Source organism: Sapajus apella, unplaced genomic scaffold (genome assembly GCF_009761245.1).
Source record: "Sapajus apella isolate SASKATOON/1434 unplaced genomic scaffold, GSC_monkey_1.0 scaffold92, whole genome shotgun sequence".
Taxonomy (NCBI): domain Eukaryota; kingdom Metazoa; phylum Chordata; class Mammalia; order Primates; family Cebidae; genus Sapajus; species Sapajus apella.
In genome coordinates, this window is record NW_022437032.1 from 1,836,117 (window position 1) to 1,856,796 (window position 20,680).

The window sequence follows — 20,680 nt, forward strand, 5'->3', positions numbered from 1 at the left end:
TCCTCCTCACTCTGACTGACAGACGCAGAAAGCCAAACTTTCTCCAAAACAAAACTTCAGTCCAGGCTGGGGGATCTGGCTCCCGGGAGGTGCGCCGGCTCTCCAGGCTCCTGGCAGACGCCAGCCGCTTTCCCGGGCCCGCACTCCGGGACCTCGCCCGCCCGGCATCGCGATTGTGCAAGCGCCGGGCGGCAACCACCGCTGCCACTGCCGGATCCTGCCCCCGGGGGAGGGCAGGGAGGCGCGTTCGGCGTAAACCCGGTGAACTCCGGGCTTCGGGCTTCGCGTGCCTTCCCGGGGGTTACCTCCGGGGTGGAGCCTGCGGCCCCCACCCCACCCCACCTCCCGCGCCCGGCTATCAGCAAGCACCCCGGTGACCCGAGGCGCTGATGCCCTCGATCACCTCGCTGACTCCCTCGATCACCTCGCTGACTCCATCCTCCTTCCACCCCCTCCCCTGGGTCCCGCGTCCGTCCCTCGGAACCTGGCCAGCCGGGGGCCACTCCGCCCTCCTCTGAGTGCTCATTGGCCACCCAGGGCATGCCCTGTCTCCATAAATGCAAGGTCCCCGGGCACGACAACTTGGAGAGGGACCGGAAGGAACGCGGCGCCAGCAACATCTCACCTACCCTCCTCGACACCTCCTCCCTGCGGTTCCAGCCAGACCCTAGAAGTCAGACTTGCAGACCAACAGGAGGACTCCCAGCTTTCCCATTCCAAGAGGTCCCCAGCCCCTACGGCCAGCACAAGGAGGCACCGACGCTCTGAGGCTGCCGCACGGTGCACCGTCGAGCATCCTCGCCTAGATCCTTTCTGCCCGGTCCCGCCTCACCCCGCTCCATCACACCAGCCGGCCCTGTTCGCCTCCCCTTCCCAGAATCATTAAGCCCCCAGATCCCACCAGTGCCTCGTACCCACCTCGCCCCACCCCATCCCGGTGCCTTTCCACACCCCAGTGTCCCCCGCTGCCATGAGCTCCCCCATCAGCAAGAGCCGCTCGCTCGCCTCCTTCCTGCAGCAGCAGCGAAGTCTGAGGCAGCCTCCCAGACCCGTGACCTCTGAGGCGTGCACACCTTCTCAGCCACGAGAGGTGCCGGTCTGTCCGCTGACAGCTGGTGGCGAGACCCAGAACGCGGCCGCCCTGCCGGGCCCCACCAACTGGCCACTGCTGGGCAGCCTGCTGCAGATTCTCTGGAAAGGAGGGCTCAAGAAACAGCACAACACCCTGGTAAATACCTTTTCGCGCCCCTGATTCCCTTTCTCCTCCTTGTTTCGCCCTCCCAGTGGCGCACCAAACCTTCCCCGAGGTGCACAGCTCTGGCGCACGGTGCGCTTTGGCGTCTGGGCAGCGAGGGTCCCCGGTCCCCGAGGAGGAAGGAGGCGGGAGGAGGGAGAAGCGCTTGGGGGACCGCGGAGGATGCGCGCTGACTCCGCGCTGTGCCGGGCCCGCTGCAGGCGGAGTACCACAAGAAGTACGGCAAGATTTTCCGCATGAAGCTGGGTTCCTTTGAGTCGGTGCACCTGGGCTCGCCGTGCCTGCTGGAAGCGCTGTACCGCACCGAGAGCGCGCACCCGCAGCGGCTGGAGATCAAACCATGGAAGGCCTATCGCGACTACCGCAAAGAAGGCTACGGGCTGCTGATCCTGTGAGTCCAAACCGAGGGACCCGAGCACGCGGCCGCGCCTGATGAACCTGACAGCGCCTGGAAATTGCGAAGAGGCGGGAGTTAGAGTTCCCTGGGGTTGGACTCTTCTTAGGCAGAGCGGATACCAAAGCCCCGATCCGGGGCGACTGCAACCCTGAGCTCTTGTGTAGATTAGAGTCGGTCCATTAAAAAGCCGTGCTGTGCACCGGACACCTGCGTTCTCTCTGGCAAGGGGGCAGGGCCACACCCTTCCATCAAAGAAACGCCAAAACGGGGTTGTACAAACTGTGGTGTTCAGATCCCTGGGCAGGATGATGTTGTGAAGTTAGCTTACCGGGCTAACACCTTATACAAACAAAATTAGCCCTTAAAACTCCCTGAAATGCCTTGCAAGCTCAAAAACCAGAAGTTAACCTCTTTTGCTTTTTACAGTGACCTTTTCCGCAAAGGATTGGGGGTCATGCCTTTCTACTTGTAAAATTTGAATCAGGAGGGATGTCAAAGTTGTATTTTAGGTAGATAAATGCTACAATGGGATAGGATTCTTCTGCTTTTTAGTTGTTAGCATTTAACAAATTAGCACCTTTATTTACCGCCCCCCCATCGTAATGCCTAATAGTTATATTTTCCAGGATATAATTACTGGAATTAAAAACCGTATTAATGCACAGTGCATCACTCTGTGTGGTATGCTACGGGGCAGGTGCATACAACCGCATGATTGCAAGAGGCTTTTTACTACTCCAGTGAATCTCTGGCTGTATGTTATTATTTGGAGGTGATGGTAAAATTCTTATTCTGAGACATTTTGCAAATATGAACTCCACACCAATGAGTTGAAAGAAGACAAGATTCTTTCCTCAAACAGATCAGAGTTGCTGGTGATGGGGTGTTCACATGCCCCCTTTCACTGCTAGGAACTAGCCTCTGGCCTCCCAGCTCCCACTCCCTGCAGAGACACCTCAAAATCCCTGAACCCAGATTATCTGGACTTCAACTTTCTGGTGCAATCTTTGACTAGGAGGAAAGATGCCTTTTCATCCTATTGCCAAACGATTGTCAAAATATGATCACTATTTTGCCCCAAATATTCTAATGTTCATATTCTCTGGCTATTTCTAGCATGATTCTCAGTGTTTGATTGTATTGTTCCTGAAGTTGCAGCTGGAGGTATTTCTGCATCTCCCTTCTTTTCTTTTCAATGTGCTCTAAATGTATTTCTGCTTCTCTCACAGGGAAGGTGAAGACTGGCAGCGGGTCCGGAGCGCCTTTCAAAAGAAACTAATGAAACCAGTGGAAGTGATGAAGCTGGACAACAAAATCAATGAGGTTTGCAGGCTGGGGCCAGCTTTCCTGGGGCTCCTGGGGACATGGGGATATTAACAGAGCTCCAAGACACAGCCACAAAGTACAGAGAAAAAAGAATGCAATTCGGATGATTTAAGGGCGTCTTCTCTTTCTCTCCATTCCTTCTACAACCTACTCCCCACCAATATTTCTCTATCCTTCACGCTCTGTTTTTGTTTTTTTTTTTTTCTTTTGAGATGATGTCTCACTCTGTTGCCCAGGCTGGAGTGCAGTGGTACAGTCTCGGCTCACTGCAACCTCTGCCTCCCAGGTGGAAGCGATTCTCCTGCCTCAGCCTCCTGAGTAGTTGGGACACAGTTACCCACCACCACACCCAACTAATTTTTGTATTTTTAGTAGAGATGGGGTTCTACCATGTTGGTCAGGCTGGTCTCAAACTCCTGACCTCGTGATCTGCTTGCCTCTGCCTCCCAAAGTGCTGGGATTACTGGCGTGAGCCACCGTGTCCAGCCCTTCAGCCTTTTTTAAAGTCATATCACAATGAGGGAGAAATGAGGAACATAGACTTTGGTATTCTACAGCCTTGGATTTAAGCCCCAGCCTTCCACTCCCTGGCTATGAGAACTAGCGATGTCACTCAACTTCCCTAAGTCTCCATTTCCTCATCTACATAATGGGAGTAACTGTTCCCACTGCATGGGTTTGCTGTGAGAATTAAATGAGATAACCTTGTAAAGTTCTTAAGCTGTGATACTTGAGCTGGGTTTTGCAGGAAGAGTAGGAATCTGAAAGCAAAGAAGGTGGAAGAAGGCGTGATGGCAGAGAGAATAGCCTTCTGAAAATCAGGAGGCATGAAATGACATGTTGTGTTCAGAGAATCAGTCATTTAGTATAGCTGATGTAAGGCTTTCTCTGAAATGATACTGGACAGATCTTAACAATATTTTTGAATTCTACTAAAACGTTTGGACATTATCCCTTAGCCAACATGGAGTCAAAGAGGGTTTTAAGCATATAGTAGTCTCTTTTTACCTCCATTAACTTTGGATGTTTATTTTGAACTGGATGTGGCCACAGATGGGATCACATAGGTGAAGGTTTGCAAACTCAGAAGCTTCCAGGGGCCACATGACTAATATAAAATAATAAGGCAGACCCAGTGAAAATTGTAGGAAACATAACAGTGCATGCCCCTCCTAGGAGGGACAGCAGCCCCAGTGCCAGCAAAGGGTGGCCATGTAGGAATGCAGACCTCGAGTCACCAAGTTCCGTAATTGTTATTTACATTTTAAACCATTAGTGGCAAATCCATACATTCATATGAAACCTCTTGTTTTTTTTAATGGTAACAAAGTACTTTTAAATGCACTATGGGGGCAAACTAAAGATGCAAACTAAGTCCACATGTGTGGACTTTATGATCAGACCAGCTCTTGGTAGAGTCCAGGATGGCAACTTATCAGCTCTTTGTCCACAAGTGAGCGACTTGGCCCCTTTAAGCCTCAGCTTTCTCATCTATTACATGGGAAATGAGTAATGACAGTACCTACTACCTCATGGCGTTGCTGGGAGGATCAGCCAATACACTTTGTACAGTGTTGGGTACCATGTGGACCTCATTAAATGTGAGGCATTCATAATTGAAAACTGGTTTATGAAACTGGCATCCAAAGGTCTTATGTGACTGTCCCAAGGTCATAGACTACTCAGGGAAGGAGCTGCGTCCAGAATTGGTAGATTTTCTGGCTCCAAATTCAACATGCTTAACACAACCACCAACCAATAAAGAGACGTTTGCTTGTACAGATGTGGAAGGGCACCTCAGGATAGCTGCCGATTCACAGTCCTTGAGATGCTGGGCTAACAGGGACATTTGGCTGATTCCTTTGTGGTTTATTCACCCATTCTGATTAGGAAAAAAAATGTTTTTCTTTTCTTAAATTGCCAGAATTATTTTTAGATCAAAAGCTGAAACGTAAGCTTCAGGGTGGCTTCAGAAAAAGCTCAGGAAATAACCCAGGACAAGGTCCTTAGGGGATAAGGTGGGTTCCCAGGGAGAGTATATAATTAGCATGACTTCAGGATGAATAACATGATGGCCTGTGAATATACGAAGGAGCAAGGCCTAAAGTTAGTTCAGTGAGCTTTGAACCTTTGTTTTCCTTCAACATCTTTAAAATGTGTCTTTTGTGGTTGTTTTCTTTGAAGGTCTTGGCTGATTTTATGGGCAGAATAGATGAGCTCTGTGATGAAAAAGGACACATTGAAGACTTGTACAGTGAACTGAACAAATGGTCACTTGAAAGTGAGTTGCCACTACAGTCTTGCTCATTGATTTTGCAGGTGATTTTCAGAGTGAAACATGGCTCTGTTGGCAACCCTCTGTAATCATGCATTATTGCTGCCTAGGGAAAGGCCATAGCAGCCCTTTTCATGCTTCTTTTATGTGCTTAAGTTATGCCTTGAACTATGGATTGTTTATGAAGTCATACAACAAACATTTGTTGAACACTGGCTGTGTGTCTGGCACTGTGCTAGGTACTAGGGATACGACAATGAACAAAACAGATAATCTCCCTGCCCTTGGGGAGCTTATATGCTAGACAAGGCGATAGTCAACAAGTAGACACATTTTAAAACATACCCGTCCAAGGAGTAAAGGAAAGAGAAAGGGAGTTAAGAGGCATGAAAGCCAGGTATGGTGGCTCATGCCTGTAATCCCAGGACTTTGGGAGGCTGAGGTGGGCAGATCACTTGAGGCCAGCCCAGGAATCTGAGCCCCGCTTGGGCAACACAGCAAAACCTTGCCTCTACAAAAAATACAAAAATTAGTCAGGTGTGGTGGCACATGCCTGTAGTCCCAGCTACTCGGGAGGCTGGGGTGGGAGGAATGCTTGACCCTGGGAAGTCAAAGCAGAAGTGAAGGCGTGATTGTGCCACCGCATTCCAGTCTGGGTGATGGACTGAGACCCCAGAGAGAGAAAGAGAAGGGAGGGAGGGAAGGAGGGGAGAAAAGAGAGAGAGAAAAAGGAGGAAGGAAGGGAAGGAGGGAAGGACAGAAGGAAGGAGGGAAGGAAGGAAGGAAGGAAGGAAGGAAGGAAGGAAGGAAGGAAGGAAGGAAGGAAAGGAGGGAGGGAGGGAGGGAGGGAGGAGACAGAAGAAGGAAGGAAGGAAGGAAGGAAGGAAGGAAGGAAGGAAGGAAGGAAGGGAGGGAGGGAGGGAGGGAGGGAGGGAGAGGGGAAGGGAGGGAGGGAGGGAGGAAACAGGAAAAAAAAAGAAAGAAAGAGAGAAAGAAAGAAAAAGAAAGAAGGAAGGAAGGAAGGACGGAAGGAAGGAGAAAGAGAGAGAAAGAAAGGAAGGAAGGAGAACGAAAGAAAAAGAAAAAGAAGAAAGAAAGAGCATGAAAGATATGCAAATCCTTTTTAGTTAAGGAGGCATGTGAGGTAAGTCCTAAAGGAAGGGAAGGAGTGAATCACGAGGGTTCCTGTAGAAGGCTGTTCCAGGCATCCCAGGCAGCAGAGACAGCAACCGCAGATGCCGGGAGGTGGAAGCATGAACGCAGTGTCTGAGGAGCTGCAAGGTGCTGGTGTGAGTGGATCACGATGAACAAGCTGGGACGAAGGGGAGGCTGTGAAACAAGATGAGGTCAGAAAGAAGGCAGGCATCTGATAGGTCCCGGCAAGACTTTGCCCCTAGTCTGATTCAGAGGGGGCAAGCAAGGGAGGGAGGGCTTGACCGCTTTCTTCAAGGATCACTGTGGAAGAGCTCACTGCCCATGGGGGCGCAGGCAGGAGGGGAGTCAACTGTGATGAGGCGGGAGAGCACCTGGCTGAGGACATTCAGGGCTGTGGGAGAACGGGAGAGGGCTGCCTAAGCCAGACACGGGCAGAGGTGGCTTCACGGAGATGGGGCCTCTCAGCTCAGACCTGATGGTTCAGTAGGAGCTCACCAGGTGAAAAGGGAGGAAGGAGAGTGTCTCTGCAGAAGTTCAGAATGAATGAAGCATATCCTGTAAGACAGGCGTGTGGGAGGGGACGGAGGCTGGGAGAGGGCAGGCAGCCAGCTCACGGAGGGCTGCATGGGTGGGAGTTTGCATTTGAGCCGGGAAGTAACCGGGAGCTGTGGGAGTGTTTTTAGCAGCAGTATGATATGGGCAGATTTGCTGGGAGGATCACTGTGGCTGCTGATGGGAGGCATAGAAGGAAAACCTATAACAACACTTCCATAAATTCAAGGTCAGAATCACTGCCATAATAGATTAATAAAAAAATAAGTAACTTTCTTTTTATTATTTGAGACAGAGTCTCACTCTGCCCCCAGGCTGGAGTGCAGTGACGTGATCTCGGCTCACTGTAACCTCCACCTCCTGGGTTCAAGCGATTCTCCTGCCTCAGCCTCCAGAGTAGCTGGGATTACAGGCACATGTTACCATGCCTCGCTAATGTTTTATTTTTTGTACAGGCAGGTTTCTATCATGTTGCCCAAGCTGTTCTGAAACTCCTGGGCTCAAGCAATCTGCCTGCCCCAGCCTCCTAAAGAGCTAAGATTACAGGTGTGAACCACCATCCTCCACCCTGTGTCCTCTTTTAAAAAAAAGTTTACAGGAGATAATTTTTAGGACAATAGGGAACATTTTAAAATGGGACACAGTAGATTTTCTATGAAATGGCCACTAATGTTCTTAGGAATATTAATGACACTGTGTTTATGTAGGAGAATGCTTTATTCTTGGGACATTACTGCTAAGTTATCTAATGGCGAAGTGTCCTGAGAGCTCAAAATTATTTCCAAATGGTTCAGCACACACAGTCACATATACACTTGTACGCATACATACACACAAAGAGAAAGAAATGGCCGCAAAATGTTGATGAGGTCAGAGGATACAGGTTTTCATGTTACCACTCCTTCAGGTTTTCTGTAGGTACAAAGTTTTGAAATGAAGAGTTGGGAATTTTATTTTTAAAAGGTTTCTTCTAAATAAAATGATGAGATGGAAGAAAAAGCTCTATATGAAGTCCTAGCCCAGTATCTGGCATGTAATACGTGTTTGGAACCTAATTATTTCCTTCCCTTCTCTTCCTCTGGTGAATGGCTTCCAAACGATTAGGGCCGGCAATAGAATCCAATAAGTGACTCTAAAAACCCAGCTGAGTTCGAGGCATAGCGCAGACCTGACCCAGCAGCGCCTTTGCTAGGGCCCCTGGATCTCCTGTGTGACTGCTGTGACTCAGCACAGTGGATCTCTGAGCAGGACGTTCTAAGGTGATGAGTCATTGGACCTGGAGATCATTTCCAGAAAAAGAGGAGAGTGATTGTGCCCCCGTTCTCTCAGACTCTTTGCTTTTTCTTGATATTCTTGGACTATTGCCTTTTCTCAGAAAATCCCGCACTTTTAAGAGGCATAGAACTGTCTTTAATAGCCAGCTAAGCACAGACTCCAGCATTGCTGTGATTGTGAAAAGTGATGATTATTTTAAATAACAGGTATCTGCCTCGTGTTGTATGAGAAGAGATTTGGGCTTCTCCAGAAGAATACGGGGGACGAAGCTGTGAACTTCATCACGGCCATCAAAACAGTAAGCAGCCTCTTTAGGCGAGCAGTTTCCTTGACTGATGTTTTACAGATTTATTTTTACAGAACTTCAGTGTTTCCCAAAACACGGCATACACACATATTTTATTTCAATAGTTAAGTGTTCATTTTATGTGCATATATGCAGCTGTCTCTAACCTTTCTGGCACCAGGGACCAGTCTTATGGAAGAAAATTTTTTTATGGATGGGGCGGGGTGGTGGGGGAGGGGCAGGGAGGGAGGATAATTCAAGCAAATTACATCTACTGTGCACTCTATTTCCATTATTATCACGTACTCGCCATAATGTAGAATCAGTGGAAGGCCTGAGCTTGTTTTCTTGCAATGAGTAAGTCCCATCTTGGGGTGAGAGGAGACAGTGACAGATCATCAGGCATTAGATTCTCATAAGGAGAATCTACCTAGATTCCCTACCTAGGTCCCTTGCACGGGCAGTTCACAACAGGGTTTGCACTCCTGCAACAATCTAAAGCAGCCACTAGCTGGCAGGAGGCAGAGCTCAGGTGGTAACCCTTGCTGGCCCGCTGACCACCTCCTGCTTCGTGGCCCAATTCCTAGCAGGCCACTGGCCAGTACTGGTTCATAGCCTGGGGGTTGGAAAGCCCTGCGTATATGCACGTAGCATAAAGAAGCACATTAAGTCCATTATTTCTTTGTTTAGGCATGGTTAAAATCACTATTTTAATTAAAAATCAGTCGATTAAAAATGCTTTTTAAAAAGAGCCCGAAATTTTTCAGATTTTACCTTTTTGAATGGTTTGGGTGATGTGTAGATAGGATAAACGCTGTGAAATTGGTTTGGAAATGACTGAGGTTTGGAAATTATTAGAAATTGAAGTGAATATGAAAGTTATAGTTTTCCATCTTTTTTTTTTTTTACAATTGGGTCATAAGATTACAATTTTAACCCGACACATCCAGTGGGAAATCATCCCCCATACTACTTTCCATATTGAAAGGAGCTGGCAGTGGGGTATGGGCATTGTTCCCGGGACCAGTGCAGAGCGAGCCAGGGCATCCTTGTAATTCCAGCCTTTCAAAAAGTGCAGGGTGCTGTGGTTCACAATGCCCCTCTTCCAGAATGTAAGTTGTCTTTGGGAGAAGGAGAATTCAGAATAAAAAAGGGTTTGCATTTCTCTCAGATGATGAGCACGTTTGGGAGAATGATGGTCACTCCAGTCGAGCTGCACAAGAGCCTCAACACCAAGGTCTGGCAGGACCACACCCTGGCCTGGGACACCATTTTCAAATCAGGTAAAGGGCCACCCTTCACACCCTCTGTGTCTGCAGCTGCAGAGAGAAGGTCTGGAGTGATCTCCTGGACCTCATCACCACGTTTAGGTTTTGCAAACACATGTGTTTTGGGGATTGCTTTTGTATACACAAATTCTAAGTAACAAGCTTTCTGTAGTCTTCTTTGGGAATTAAGAGTGGTTAAAAGTAAAATCTGGCCAGACACGGTGGCTCAGTGCTGTCATCTCAACACTTAGGGAAACCGAGGCGAGCGGATCACCTGAGACCAGGAGCTTGAGATCAGCCTGGCCAACTTGGTGAAACCCAGTCTCTACTAATAATACAAAAATTAGCTGGGCATGGTGGCAGGCATCTGTAATCCTAACTACTGAGGAGGCTGAGACAGGACAATTCCTTGAGCCTGGGAGGTGGAGGTTGCAGTGAGCCAAGACTGCGACACTGCACTCCCACTTGGGAGACAGAGTAAGAATCTGTCTTTAAAAAACAAAACAAAACAAAACAAAAAAACATAAAATCTATGGAGTAAGGGATCAACTGGGTTCAAGTTGCTGTCTGTCACTGGTTGTTGGGGTGGCTTGGCCAAATGTGCTATCACCTTTTCATCCTCAGTTACCTTGTCTCTAAAATGGACTAATAATAATTAATAATAAAAAGAAGAGTACCCACCTCAATGTAACTGTTTCTGGGTCTAGTATAGATTATAGATAACATAAAAACCTGGCATATCACAGTATCTCATTGGCCAGAGCTCTTTCTGCTACATGATGAAGGGGAAGATTGGATGCTAGGCATTGTTCACTCATACATTTATTTAATCCTCACAACACACCTGTAAGGTAGGTCCTTTTATTAGCCCTGAGAGAGGTACCTGAGACACAGAGAAGTTAGCAAACGTTCCCAAGATTGCATGCTAGGTGGTGGCAAAGCCAAGGTTTGAAGCCAGACAGTGGGGTTCCAGGACTCGAACTCTGACTGCTGTGCCATATCTGAACACCATTATTATTACCATTTTCATTATTCTAATGAGCCTGGTGGTTGTTTGCTTCCAGGTGAGGGAAGGCAGGGGATGGTGGTGCATGCCTGTGATCCCAGCTACTTGGGAGGCTGAGGCAGGAGAATCACTTAAACCCGGGAGGTGGAGATTGCAGTGAGCCGAGATCGCGCCACTGTACCCCAGCCTGGCAACAGAGCCAGATTCCATCTCAAAATAAAATAAAATAAAATAATTAGGGAGATACATGCCTAGATTTTACACTATAAAGATTAGAAATTTTTACCATTATTGTCTACATACAGGGGCACTGTACTTGTGTGTATGTATGTGGGGTGTGTGTGCTTAGTAACATCTGAGCCCAAGTCAGATTCTGAAAATGAACCCTAATCCTACCTTCTTTTATGCTTATTTCTCCCAAGAGCTTAACTCTTACTACTCACAAGTATGACCTGCAGCCCAGTGGCATCAGCCTCACCTAGGAGCTTGTTAGAAATGCAGAGTTCCAGGCCCACCTGAGGCCTGATTCAGATTCTGCATTTTGGAAAGATACCCAGGTGATTCCTATACACATTAAAGTGTAAGAAGTCTTGCTCATGTGTGTATTGAAACATCTTTGCCGACTTAACAAGAAGCCAATAATTAGTGTGTGTCACAAATCGTCAGTGTTCCTGAAAAGACTATTTAGATATTGTCAGAAGGATTTGGGACTGAAGTTTTCTTTTGTGATTTTCCTCATCCTAATTTTCAACTGACTTCCTCTCTTTCTTCCCTGCTCTAATAGTCAAATCTTGTATCGACAACCAGTTAGAGAAGTATTCTCAGCAGCCTAGTGCACATTTCCTTTGTGACATTTATCACCAGAATCAGCTTTCAAAGAAAGAATTGTATGCTGCCGTCACAGAGCTCCAGCTGGCTGCGGTGGAAACGGTAAGGATGGGCTGGATTTGGGCTTGCTAAATGAACGTCTGTACAATTTTTAGATGACAAATTTTAAATAGTAATTCATCTCATTCATTTCACCCGGATTCACTGAGCACCAACTTCACAGAAACGAAAGCTCTCATACTAGATGCCGCTGTGCCTCAATGCACAGCCTTTTGTCCTGAAACACAGTGTAGTAGACTTCACATGCCCCAGTGACAAAAATCCAGAGTAAGATGTAATCAGCGCTGCGATGTACATGCAAACTGCTATGGGAATTCAGGAGCAGCAAAGTTCCATGCCCTGGCAAGATACCAAATCCAGATTTTTCAAAATTGGATGTATTTTGTTCAGTCACACACATTATCCCAAAGTGCCTAACTGTGGCTGTTACTGTAAAAAGAAAATGGCATACTCTCTTTCAAGCCAATAATATTTTTATCTGCTTAGAATTGTAAAGAAAGTCTCAGAGAAAGAGTCTGGGGCAAGTGGGTTTTAACTGAAGCAAAACAGCTCATTTTAAAGACCAAAATTCTGTCTCTGATATGGCCAGTACTCCCTAGGAGATAGTAGATAGTGGATACTAAGTGCAGACCAACCCCAAACAAATCCTTCCATAGACATTCAGGCAGGTTTAATTGACTTGGATACTTCTTCCAGCTACGATGGGAGTGATCCACGTGAAAACTGCCCCTAAGTCGAGATTTCATGCACCTTAAAGTCTCTAAGCAAAACATAAAGCAGTCATTTATTTTCCATGCGTTTCCCCTTCTGTGCTGTTTCTCTCCTGAAGAAAAGGTAGGGTTTTCTCTATCGGGACATAGCGAGTTTCTCATTTCTCCTCATGCTCCAGAAGGTGGTTGAAAGTAGAAATCCATCCTCACTCACTTTTCTATTGAATTACTTACCCTGGGAGGTTCCTTACAGTCTCGAAAGTAAAACGTACCCATTATTCTTTCATTTTTTCTACTGGACTTGACCTCTCCGAGGGCTGAGGGCAAGGTTTAGGGTTGTGCACTGCTGTGTTTCCAGGACACAGAACAGTGCTTGGCATATAGCAGTGGCTAAGAGATTCTTGTTGAATAAATGAAGGAATTCAGGAGCTATTGAGTGCCTTCTGTATGCCTGGGACTGTTCCAGGTTCTTGAGAGACCACCATAAATCAGAGACAAGGGTTTCCGCTCTCACGGAACTTGTATGCAGGTGGGGAAGACAGACAGTAGACATGTGAACAAACAAATGTGGTCACTTTAGATAGTGGCACGGATTGTGGAGGACACCATCAGGGTGGCATTATAGAAAGAGGTGGAGATGATGGGAGGAGACCCCTCTCTGAGAAAGCAGTATGTACTGGAGCCAACTCTGGAATAATGAGAAGGAGCCAGCCATGGGAAGACCTGGTGGAAGAGTACTGCAGGTAGAGGAAACGGCCCATGCAAAGGCCCTGGGACAGAAAGAGGGATGGAGCTAGAGAACAGGCAAATGTGGTGAGAGCTGAGATTGAAGAAGTTGATGGGCCTTGTTAGCAAGGGCCTTGTGAGCCTGGGTAAGGCATTAGGATTAGATTGCACCTGTGATGGGAAGCTCTCGTACGGTTTTAAGCAAGGGAATCACCTAATCCTTTATGTTTTTAAAAGTGGGCTCTGGCTGGTGGGTAAAGAATGGACTTAGCAGAGAGAGTAGACACAGCAGACCAGTTCATGAGCTCGGTCTGTTCCACAGAGGTCAATCCAGGACAGTGTGTGCCCCTGAGGTTTCCCAGGCCACTTCCCCTGGAATCAGCTGCTGCAGCTCAGCCCCTGCAGTTTTCCTTACAGGCTCGGACTGTCTTGCATGGCTTTGGTAAAAGTGACAGTTATCTGCCTTTTGGAAACCCTGTTTGGTACTTGCGGTGAGGGACTCACTGATACGGTCAAATCCATTTCTTTTTTGGTCCTGGCTATTCTGAAGTCACATTTGGAAAATCAGACCCATTTGAAAGTGTATCTAATTTGATGGCTACACCCTCTTCCTGTTTTGTAAATTAGACTCTTGTAATAATGCTGTCTACAGTTTATTTGTAGCCGAGGCTGCCGGTTCGCTGACATGAAGAAGGCTGCCTGGGAGGCATCTTCTTCCAAAAATAATAAATAACCATCATCTCTGAATGGTCTTGCACTTTGCTCATCTGTGTGAGTGGCACATGGCACTTAGCAACAGCGCCTTCATGTCTGCGAGGAAGGACACAATGATCATTTTTAGGGAATATTTGGCTTAAATTAGCAAAGAAAGGCCTAAAAAATAAATATATATGACTATTAGTGGTGAATATTATGTAGCCTAAAGCTACACTGGCTGTTTCCACCAATATTTTTTCTCTAAATGTCTTTGGAGAGAAAATAAAAGATGCCACTTAAAGGGGCGTGGGCCTTTGTCAGAAACTGCAGCTGCTTCCTTGAAGTACTCAGCTCAGTGCTCGAATTTATTTTGGCATTGGCACCCTCGTATGAGGGCTCTTTACATGTGGCTGAAACCCTGAGTGCAGATAGTGCCTTTTTATTTTGGTGGTAACTTTTTAGGGTATGGCCAAAAACTTTTAAATTCCAGAAATGCCATTTCTTGTCCATTTGCACTGTACCATTTTCTTCAGGGCTCTCATTAGCAACAGCCTGAGGATCACCATCCTGCTCTGTTTACTTCATTTTTACATTAATGTTTTTTATCTCAAGCAACTTTTAATTAAATTTTTATTTTAAGATCATCGTAGATTCACATTCAGTTCTAAGAAAAAACAGAGAGGGATCCCTTGTATCCATTTCCCAGTTTCCCCTGCTGGTAATGTCCTAACAAGAAAACATTATCATAACCCTAAAATTGTCATTGATTTAACCCACTAATATTCTCATTTCACCAGTTTTACATGTACTCATTTGGGTTCAAGCAATTATTGTGTCAAACTGTATGTTAGGCCGGGTGTGGTGGCTCATGCCTATAAACCCAGCACTTTGGGAGGCCAAGGCGGGTGGATCACCTAAGGTCAGGAGTTCAAGACCAGCCTGGCCAACATGGCAAAACCCGGTCGCTACTAAAAAATACAAAAATTAGCCAAGTGTGGTGGTGGGTACCTGTAATCCCAGCTACTCAGGATGCTGAGGCAGGAGACTCGTGAGGCAGAGGTTGCAGTGAGCCAAGATGGCACCATTGCACTCCAGCCTGGGCGACAGAGGGAGACTCCATCTCCCAAAAAAAAAAAAAAAAAAAAAAACCCTGTATTTGAAATGTTCTAAAGCAGCTGATTAAAAGATTATACTTTTATTTCCTCAGTAAATAATTTAAAATATATCCTTAATTGATGTTTTATAAAACAAATCTGCTTTTTCATATATTGGATTTATCTAAAGGCAAAGCAATAGGATACATGAAAGCTTCACTAATAATATGTTTGCAGAACAAGGTGGTAGGCATCATCGCATCACCTTTTCTTCAGCTAATAGTGGCTTAACGCAGTTATTTACAAAAACTCAAGTTTATGTCCATTCGGCTTGCAGACAGCAAACAGCCTAATGTGGATTCTCTACAATTTATCCCGAAATCCCCAAGTGCAACAAAAGCTTCTTAAAGAAATTCAGAGAGTAGTACCTGAGAATCAGGTGCCACGGGCAGAAGCTCTGAGGAATATGCCATATTTAAAAGCCTGTCTGAAAGAATCTATGAGGTAAGAGCATCTCTCTGAGCCAATATGAATGTGTTAGCACACTGTTGTCTTAAATACAAAGCAAGGGACCCCTACTCATGGGCAGCTTCCTCTAGCTAATTAGAAACATTTATCATACTGCAAAAAGTCTTTGGAGCCATATTTCTTTTCTGGCACTTGTTTTCTAAATCATTTGGGCAAATTCTATTAGATCTTGGAAAGCTGGTGCCCTCTCCTTTAATTCAGTAATCCTGCTACTCTAATGAATGCTGTAAGCACTAATTAAGATTGGGGCATGATTGAAGGCTATGAGATGAAAGCTCACAAAAGAGCCATATTATTATATGATAGGACCTAGAGACAGCTTTGTTTTTGAGCCTCTGGTATAAAACATTTTTTGGAAAATTTTTTTAGGCCCTTTTGGGAAAACACAGCTCACAACATGTTAGGATTAGAAGGAAACTCAACTTTGTGAAGAGTAGAGAGGAGAAACTTTGAACAAACATCAGGCTTCAAGGGCTAGCATAGAAAGATACACATTGAAGTCTGGAGTGACGTATGAAGAAAACCAACGTTAACAGCTACTAAACGGCCTTGCACTGGGTTTTAACTAACTCAATAAGATGAGAGGAACAAGAGATGTGAATCTTGGGGAAGAAAGAGACAACTTCTTTAGGAAGAGCTGTGATCATGCTGCCTCTTTGAGTATGCACTTGGGCAGCACCTAATCCAATCTGCATTTCCACTGACACTTCAGTCCTCACCTGTACATCTTTGATTTTATCTTCTCAGGCTTACCCCGAGTGTACCATTTACAACTCGGACTCTTGACAAGGCAACAGTTCTGGGTGAATATGCTTTACCCAAAGGAGTAAGTAGAATTTGTATATTCTATACCTTACAAAACCTCGAAAGATACACTTTGCAAATATTCATCAGCTCCCCCAGACTTTGTACTGGAAAACATTCATTTTTGGAAACACACACATGGTAGTGAATAGTTGACACATTTGCATAGCATAGAATTAGAATTATTGGCTACAGAGACAGATACCTGGATTCAGTTTCACCTTTGTCTGGCTTATCTTGAGTGAGTTACGCAATCTCTGTGAACCTCAACTTCTTTATCTGTAAAATGGGTTTAATAACAATCTACCACACAAGGTTGTTGTGGGTGTGATGTACAATTTTAAAGCCCTTTACCTATTTATTGCCTGGCGCATTTTAAGCACTCAGTGCATGTTGCCAATTGTCATTATCGAAAGCCAATTTGTCAATTTGGCTTTTCATTTGTAAGGTGACAACTTTTGTAAACTTTGCCATTTCAAAGGTCTCTTCTGGTTATTTTAAATGCTATGTGTTTCTGTATGTTTTTAGACAGTGCTGATGCTGAATACCCAGGTGTTGGGATCCAGCGAAGACAATTTTGAAGATTCAAGTCATTTTAGACCCGAACGTTGGCTTCAGGAGAAGGAAAAAATCAATCCTTTCGCTCATCTTCCATTTGGCATTGGAAAAAGAATGTGCATTGGTCGCCGATTAGCTGAGCTTCAACTGCACCTGGCTCTTTGTTGGGTAAAACCTTTACCCGTTTCTGCAATTACGTTCTGTGCTATTTCATAAGGCAGAAGAAGAGAGGGGTAATTCTGTTTTTGTGTGCATGTGTGTTACAGATTGTCCGCAAATACGACATCCTGGCCACAGACGACAAGCCTGTTGAGATGCTGCACTTAGGCACACTGGTGCCCAGCCGGGAGCTCCCCATCGCATTCTGCCAGCGATAAGATGCCCCAGATGAGCATCCAGGGGGTTCATTATCCTCTGCAAGGTACTGACAATGACGAGGGATGAGCCATGCTCAGAAGTCAGCCAGACTGGGATTTGAATCCCTGCTCACTTCTAACTTGCTGGGTGACCTTGAGAAGTTCCCTAATCTCTCTGCTTTCTTTTTTTATTTGTAAAATGAGGACCCAAAGAGAGTGCATCACAAAAAAAATAATATGAACACCAAATACCTATTCCTGAGCCTGGCATCAATTAAATGTTTAGTAAAGGCTAACAGCTGTTCATGCTTTTTGCATGTGAATAGCAAATGTTGGCAAACTTTTTCTGTAAAGGGCCAATTGGCCAATATTTTAGGTTTTGTGGACCATACAGTCTTTGTCACATCCTCTTATTACGACCTCAGAGCATGAAAGGGGCCACAGAGAATCTGTAATTAATGAGTGGGCTGATGTCCCAGTTTTCTATTGCTGCCACAGCAAATTACTAAAACTTAGTGAGTCAAACAACACACATCTATTATCTTACCGTTCTATAGATCAGAAGTCTGACAGGGCTCCTCCAGGCTAAAATTATAGTGTTGTCGGGGCTCTGTCTGGAGGCTCTAGAGGAGAGTCTGTTCCCTTGCTAGCTTGGGTTGTTGGCAGAGTTTAGCTCTTCATGGTTACAGGACTGTAGTCTTCATTTTATTGCTGCTGTCAGCTGAAGGTTATACTCAACTTTTAGAGATTTCCCATATTCCTTGGCTCATGAAAACCTCCCCATCTCAAAGCCAATAACAACGGTCAGTTGAGTCCCTCTCACACTTTGAGTCTCTCTTTCTTCTTACGTTGCTTCTGTCTGACATTATCCACGATCACATCTCCCGTCTCAAAGTTCATAACTTTAACTGCATCTGCAAAAGTCGTTTTTTCACATGAAGTAGCATATTCATGTGTTCCAGGGGTTAGGCATTGACATTTTAGGAGGACCGTTATTCTGCCTACAAAAACTGTTCTGATAAACTTTATTAAAAACAAGCGGTGGGCTGTATTTAGCACTAAGGTCTAGGTATGCGTGATGGCAGGACATGTAATGTAAATGTATATATTTATCAGCCTGTATTGAATACATATTTTTTCTGACAATAGAGGAGTTCTTATGTTCCCTCCACGACTTTTGCCATATCCATATACCAACCAGATGCTATTTATTTCAATACTACTGAGTTATTTCCTTAAATTAACATAAGCCTAATTGTATACATTAGCCTTGTCCTGAGCAATAATTTCCTTAATGAAATTAAGAATTAGTAAGTCCAGTGATAGTCTCCTTATATGCATTAAAATGAATTCAAGAAATGATCAAAAGTTAGTCTAAGAAAGCTCCAATATCATTTTATGTGGAAATATGACATTTGTAACATATGGCTTTATAGAGTGACATGTCAGTGTTTAAAATCAGATTCTATCATTTTTGTTCTTTGATCAGCACCTCTTAGGATTTTCCTGGAAGAAATTGCTGTTTGCCAATGGCAAGTTAAGGAGCATTTGCTGATTGGTGGATTTAGAGAAACTTACAATTACAGATGAAATTTCTGAACAAGGCCCAAATGAATATATTATTATTCCTCCACAGAGTGTCTGATGCTATTTTGAAATGTGTCAAATTCTGAGCATCCCAACCAACAGAACTGAATCAAGTAGAATAAGGAAAGTATTCTCACTTGTGAGACCCCCAGTCTTCAGCAAAGACAGCATGTTGACCACAGCAAGCCACACCTGTGGCAAGAGCCCAGGGCAATTTTAGTTTTAGCATATTTTTTTGGCTAATAATTTGTCTTCTTTAAATATACTTCTTTGATATATAATTAGGGCGTACCCTTTTTTTTTTTTTCAGAATTTTTTTTTTTTAAACCAAGACCAAAGCAGCCATTTCGACATTTCTACAAGAATGGTGCTTTCGGCTTCTACATTACCAGAAAGCAAACTTCAAACACCCACAGCTTACAAAGAACATTTAAGCCCAGGTGTTGATACTTTTTCTTCTGCAAAAATTGTTCCAGAAGCTGTACTGTCTTTCTAGATGGTGGTATTTGCTAAGATCACATCCAACTCAGGGAAGCGGACCGAGTGCTGAGATCCAAGGCACTCTACAGGGTTCACTGCTGGTTTACCCTTCACCTGCATCAGCACTGCCTTCAGGTGCTTACGATGACCTGGCAGCCTGTTCTCTCTTGCATCTTCCATGACATGAAAGGGAGGCTGGCACCTGTCAGTCATGTAGAGCTACTAACTGTTTCAGCCCCTGCCTACCACATTCGTTGTTGGAATCTTTAATTCCCAAGAATAAGTTTACATTTGACAATGAAAGACGTACAACAGCTAAATTTTCTGGGGCTGGGAGTAACACTGCCAATCCATTTACTGTAGCTCTGTTTAATGTACTGCTTAGGGAAATACCTGCTTAATAATGTAAGCTAAGCTAAATGATGGTTAAAGTTACCAGGCCTCCCATGAAATTGTGTTCTTCCTGCATTGCAATAAAAACATTATTGGGAAATTAGAGAACACTTCTATTAAAAGGACTTTAATGAAGTCAAACGTCTTGTAAGACTAGTGACTTACTGTGGCATAATTTTGTTAAAGGACCTTAAAATTCTTTATTTTCTTAATGTAATTCCTTTATGGCATTGAAGTATGGATAAAGTAATAGTTTTTAAATTGAGTTTATGCATATGAAGCACAGACATGCGTGCCTGTGTGTGTGTTCTACTAGCAATTTGCCTCAGTCTTTTTTTTTTAATATTTGCAGTACTTGATTTAGGATCTGTGGTGCAGGGCAATGTTTCAAAGTTTAGTCACAGCTTAAAAATATTCAGTGTGATTTTAATATTATAAAATGAGTTCCCATGCCTTAATTTTTCTGTCTATTCAATGGGACAATTGTAAAGCATGCAAAAGCTAGAGATTTGTTATATAACATTTGTTATTTGAGCTCCTAGGAAAAATATGATTTCACAAACATAAAATGCATAGAAATGCATGCAATGTTTATGACTTAAAAATTGGGTTTACAGATGGTTTATTTGTGCATATTTTTACTACTGCTTTTCCTAAATGTATACTGAATATAATTCTGTATATTTGATAAAGATTTCCCTTCCTAGGTTATATTTTTAGACTATTTCAGAAATATACATTTATGTCTTTATATTTTAATAAATATGTACATATCTAGGTATATGCTTTCTCTCTGCTGTGAAATTTTTACAATTATAGATTTACATGTCTTGTCAGATTTCACCTGTATACCTTCAAATTCTCTAAAAGAATAAAAGTTTTTAAAATATTTGAGAGACTTCCCCTTTATTGCCTTCGTTACAATAAAATAAAAACAAATTCAAACTTCGTGTTACTAGAAAATTTTCTCATATGGCCTACAAGTCCTCTATTACAAAGCCTACCCTTAGATAAATCTAGAGTTTAATAGCAGTTTTACTGCAAGATTATTCTTAGAATTGCAAA

General features: G+C 44.4%; 1 protein-coding gene across 1 annotated transcript; it reads left to right on the forward strand.

Moving 5' to 3' along the window:
* The first annotated feature begins 733 nt into the window (after positions 1 to 733).
* LOC116535145 (1,25-dihydroxyvitamin D(3) 24-hydroxylase, mitochondrial) lies at positions 734 to 19,917 on the forward strand. Its single transcript, XM_032255952.1, has 11 exons — positions 734 to 1,228; positions 1,456 to 1,646; positions 2,882 to 2,975; positions 5,163 to 5,259; positions 8,442 to 8,533; positions 9,693 to 9,804; positions 11,580 to 11,725; positions 15,247 to 15,413; positions 16,185 to 16,263; positions 16,770 to 16,967; positions 17,066 to 19,917. Exons 1-11 carry the CDS (start codon positions 971 to 973, stop codon positions 17,174 to 17,176), a joined length of 1,545 nt encoding a protein of 514 aa, XP_032111843.1. The 5' UTR covers positions 734 to 970; the 3' UTR covers positions 17,177 to 19,917.
* Positions 19,918 to 20,680: the final 763 nt, after the last annotated feature.

What these genes read in the sequence shown, in the direction of transcription:
- LOC116535145 (XM_032255952.1), top strand. Translation starts at nt 971, where the DNA reads ATGAGCTCCCCCATCAGCAAGAGCCGCTCGCTCGCCTCCTTCCTGCAG. An exon ending in AGAAACAGCACAACACCCTG is followed by an intron (nt 1,229 to 1,455) that starts GTAAATACCTTT and finishes GGCCCGCTGCAG; the next exon opens with GCGGAGTACCACAAGAAGTA. An exon ending in GGACACCATTTTCAAATCAG is followed by an intron (nt 9,805 to 11,579) that starts GTAAAGGGCCAC and finishes CTGCTCTAATAG; the next exon opens with TCAAATCTTGTATCGACAAC.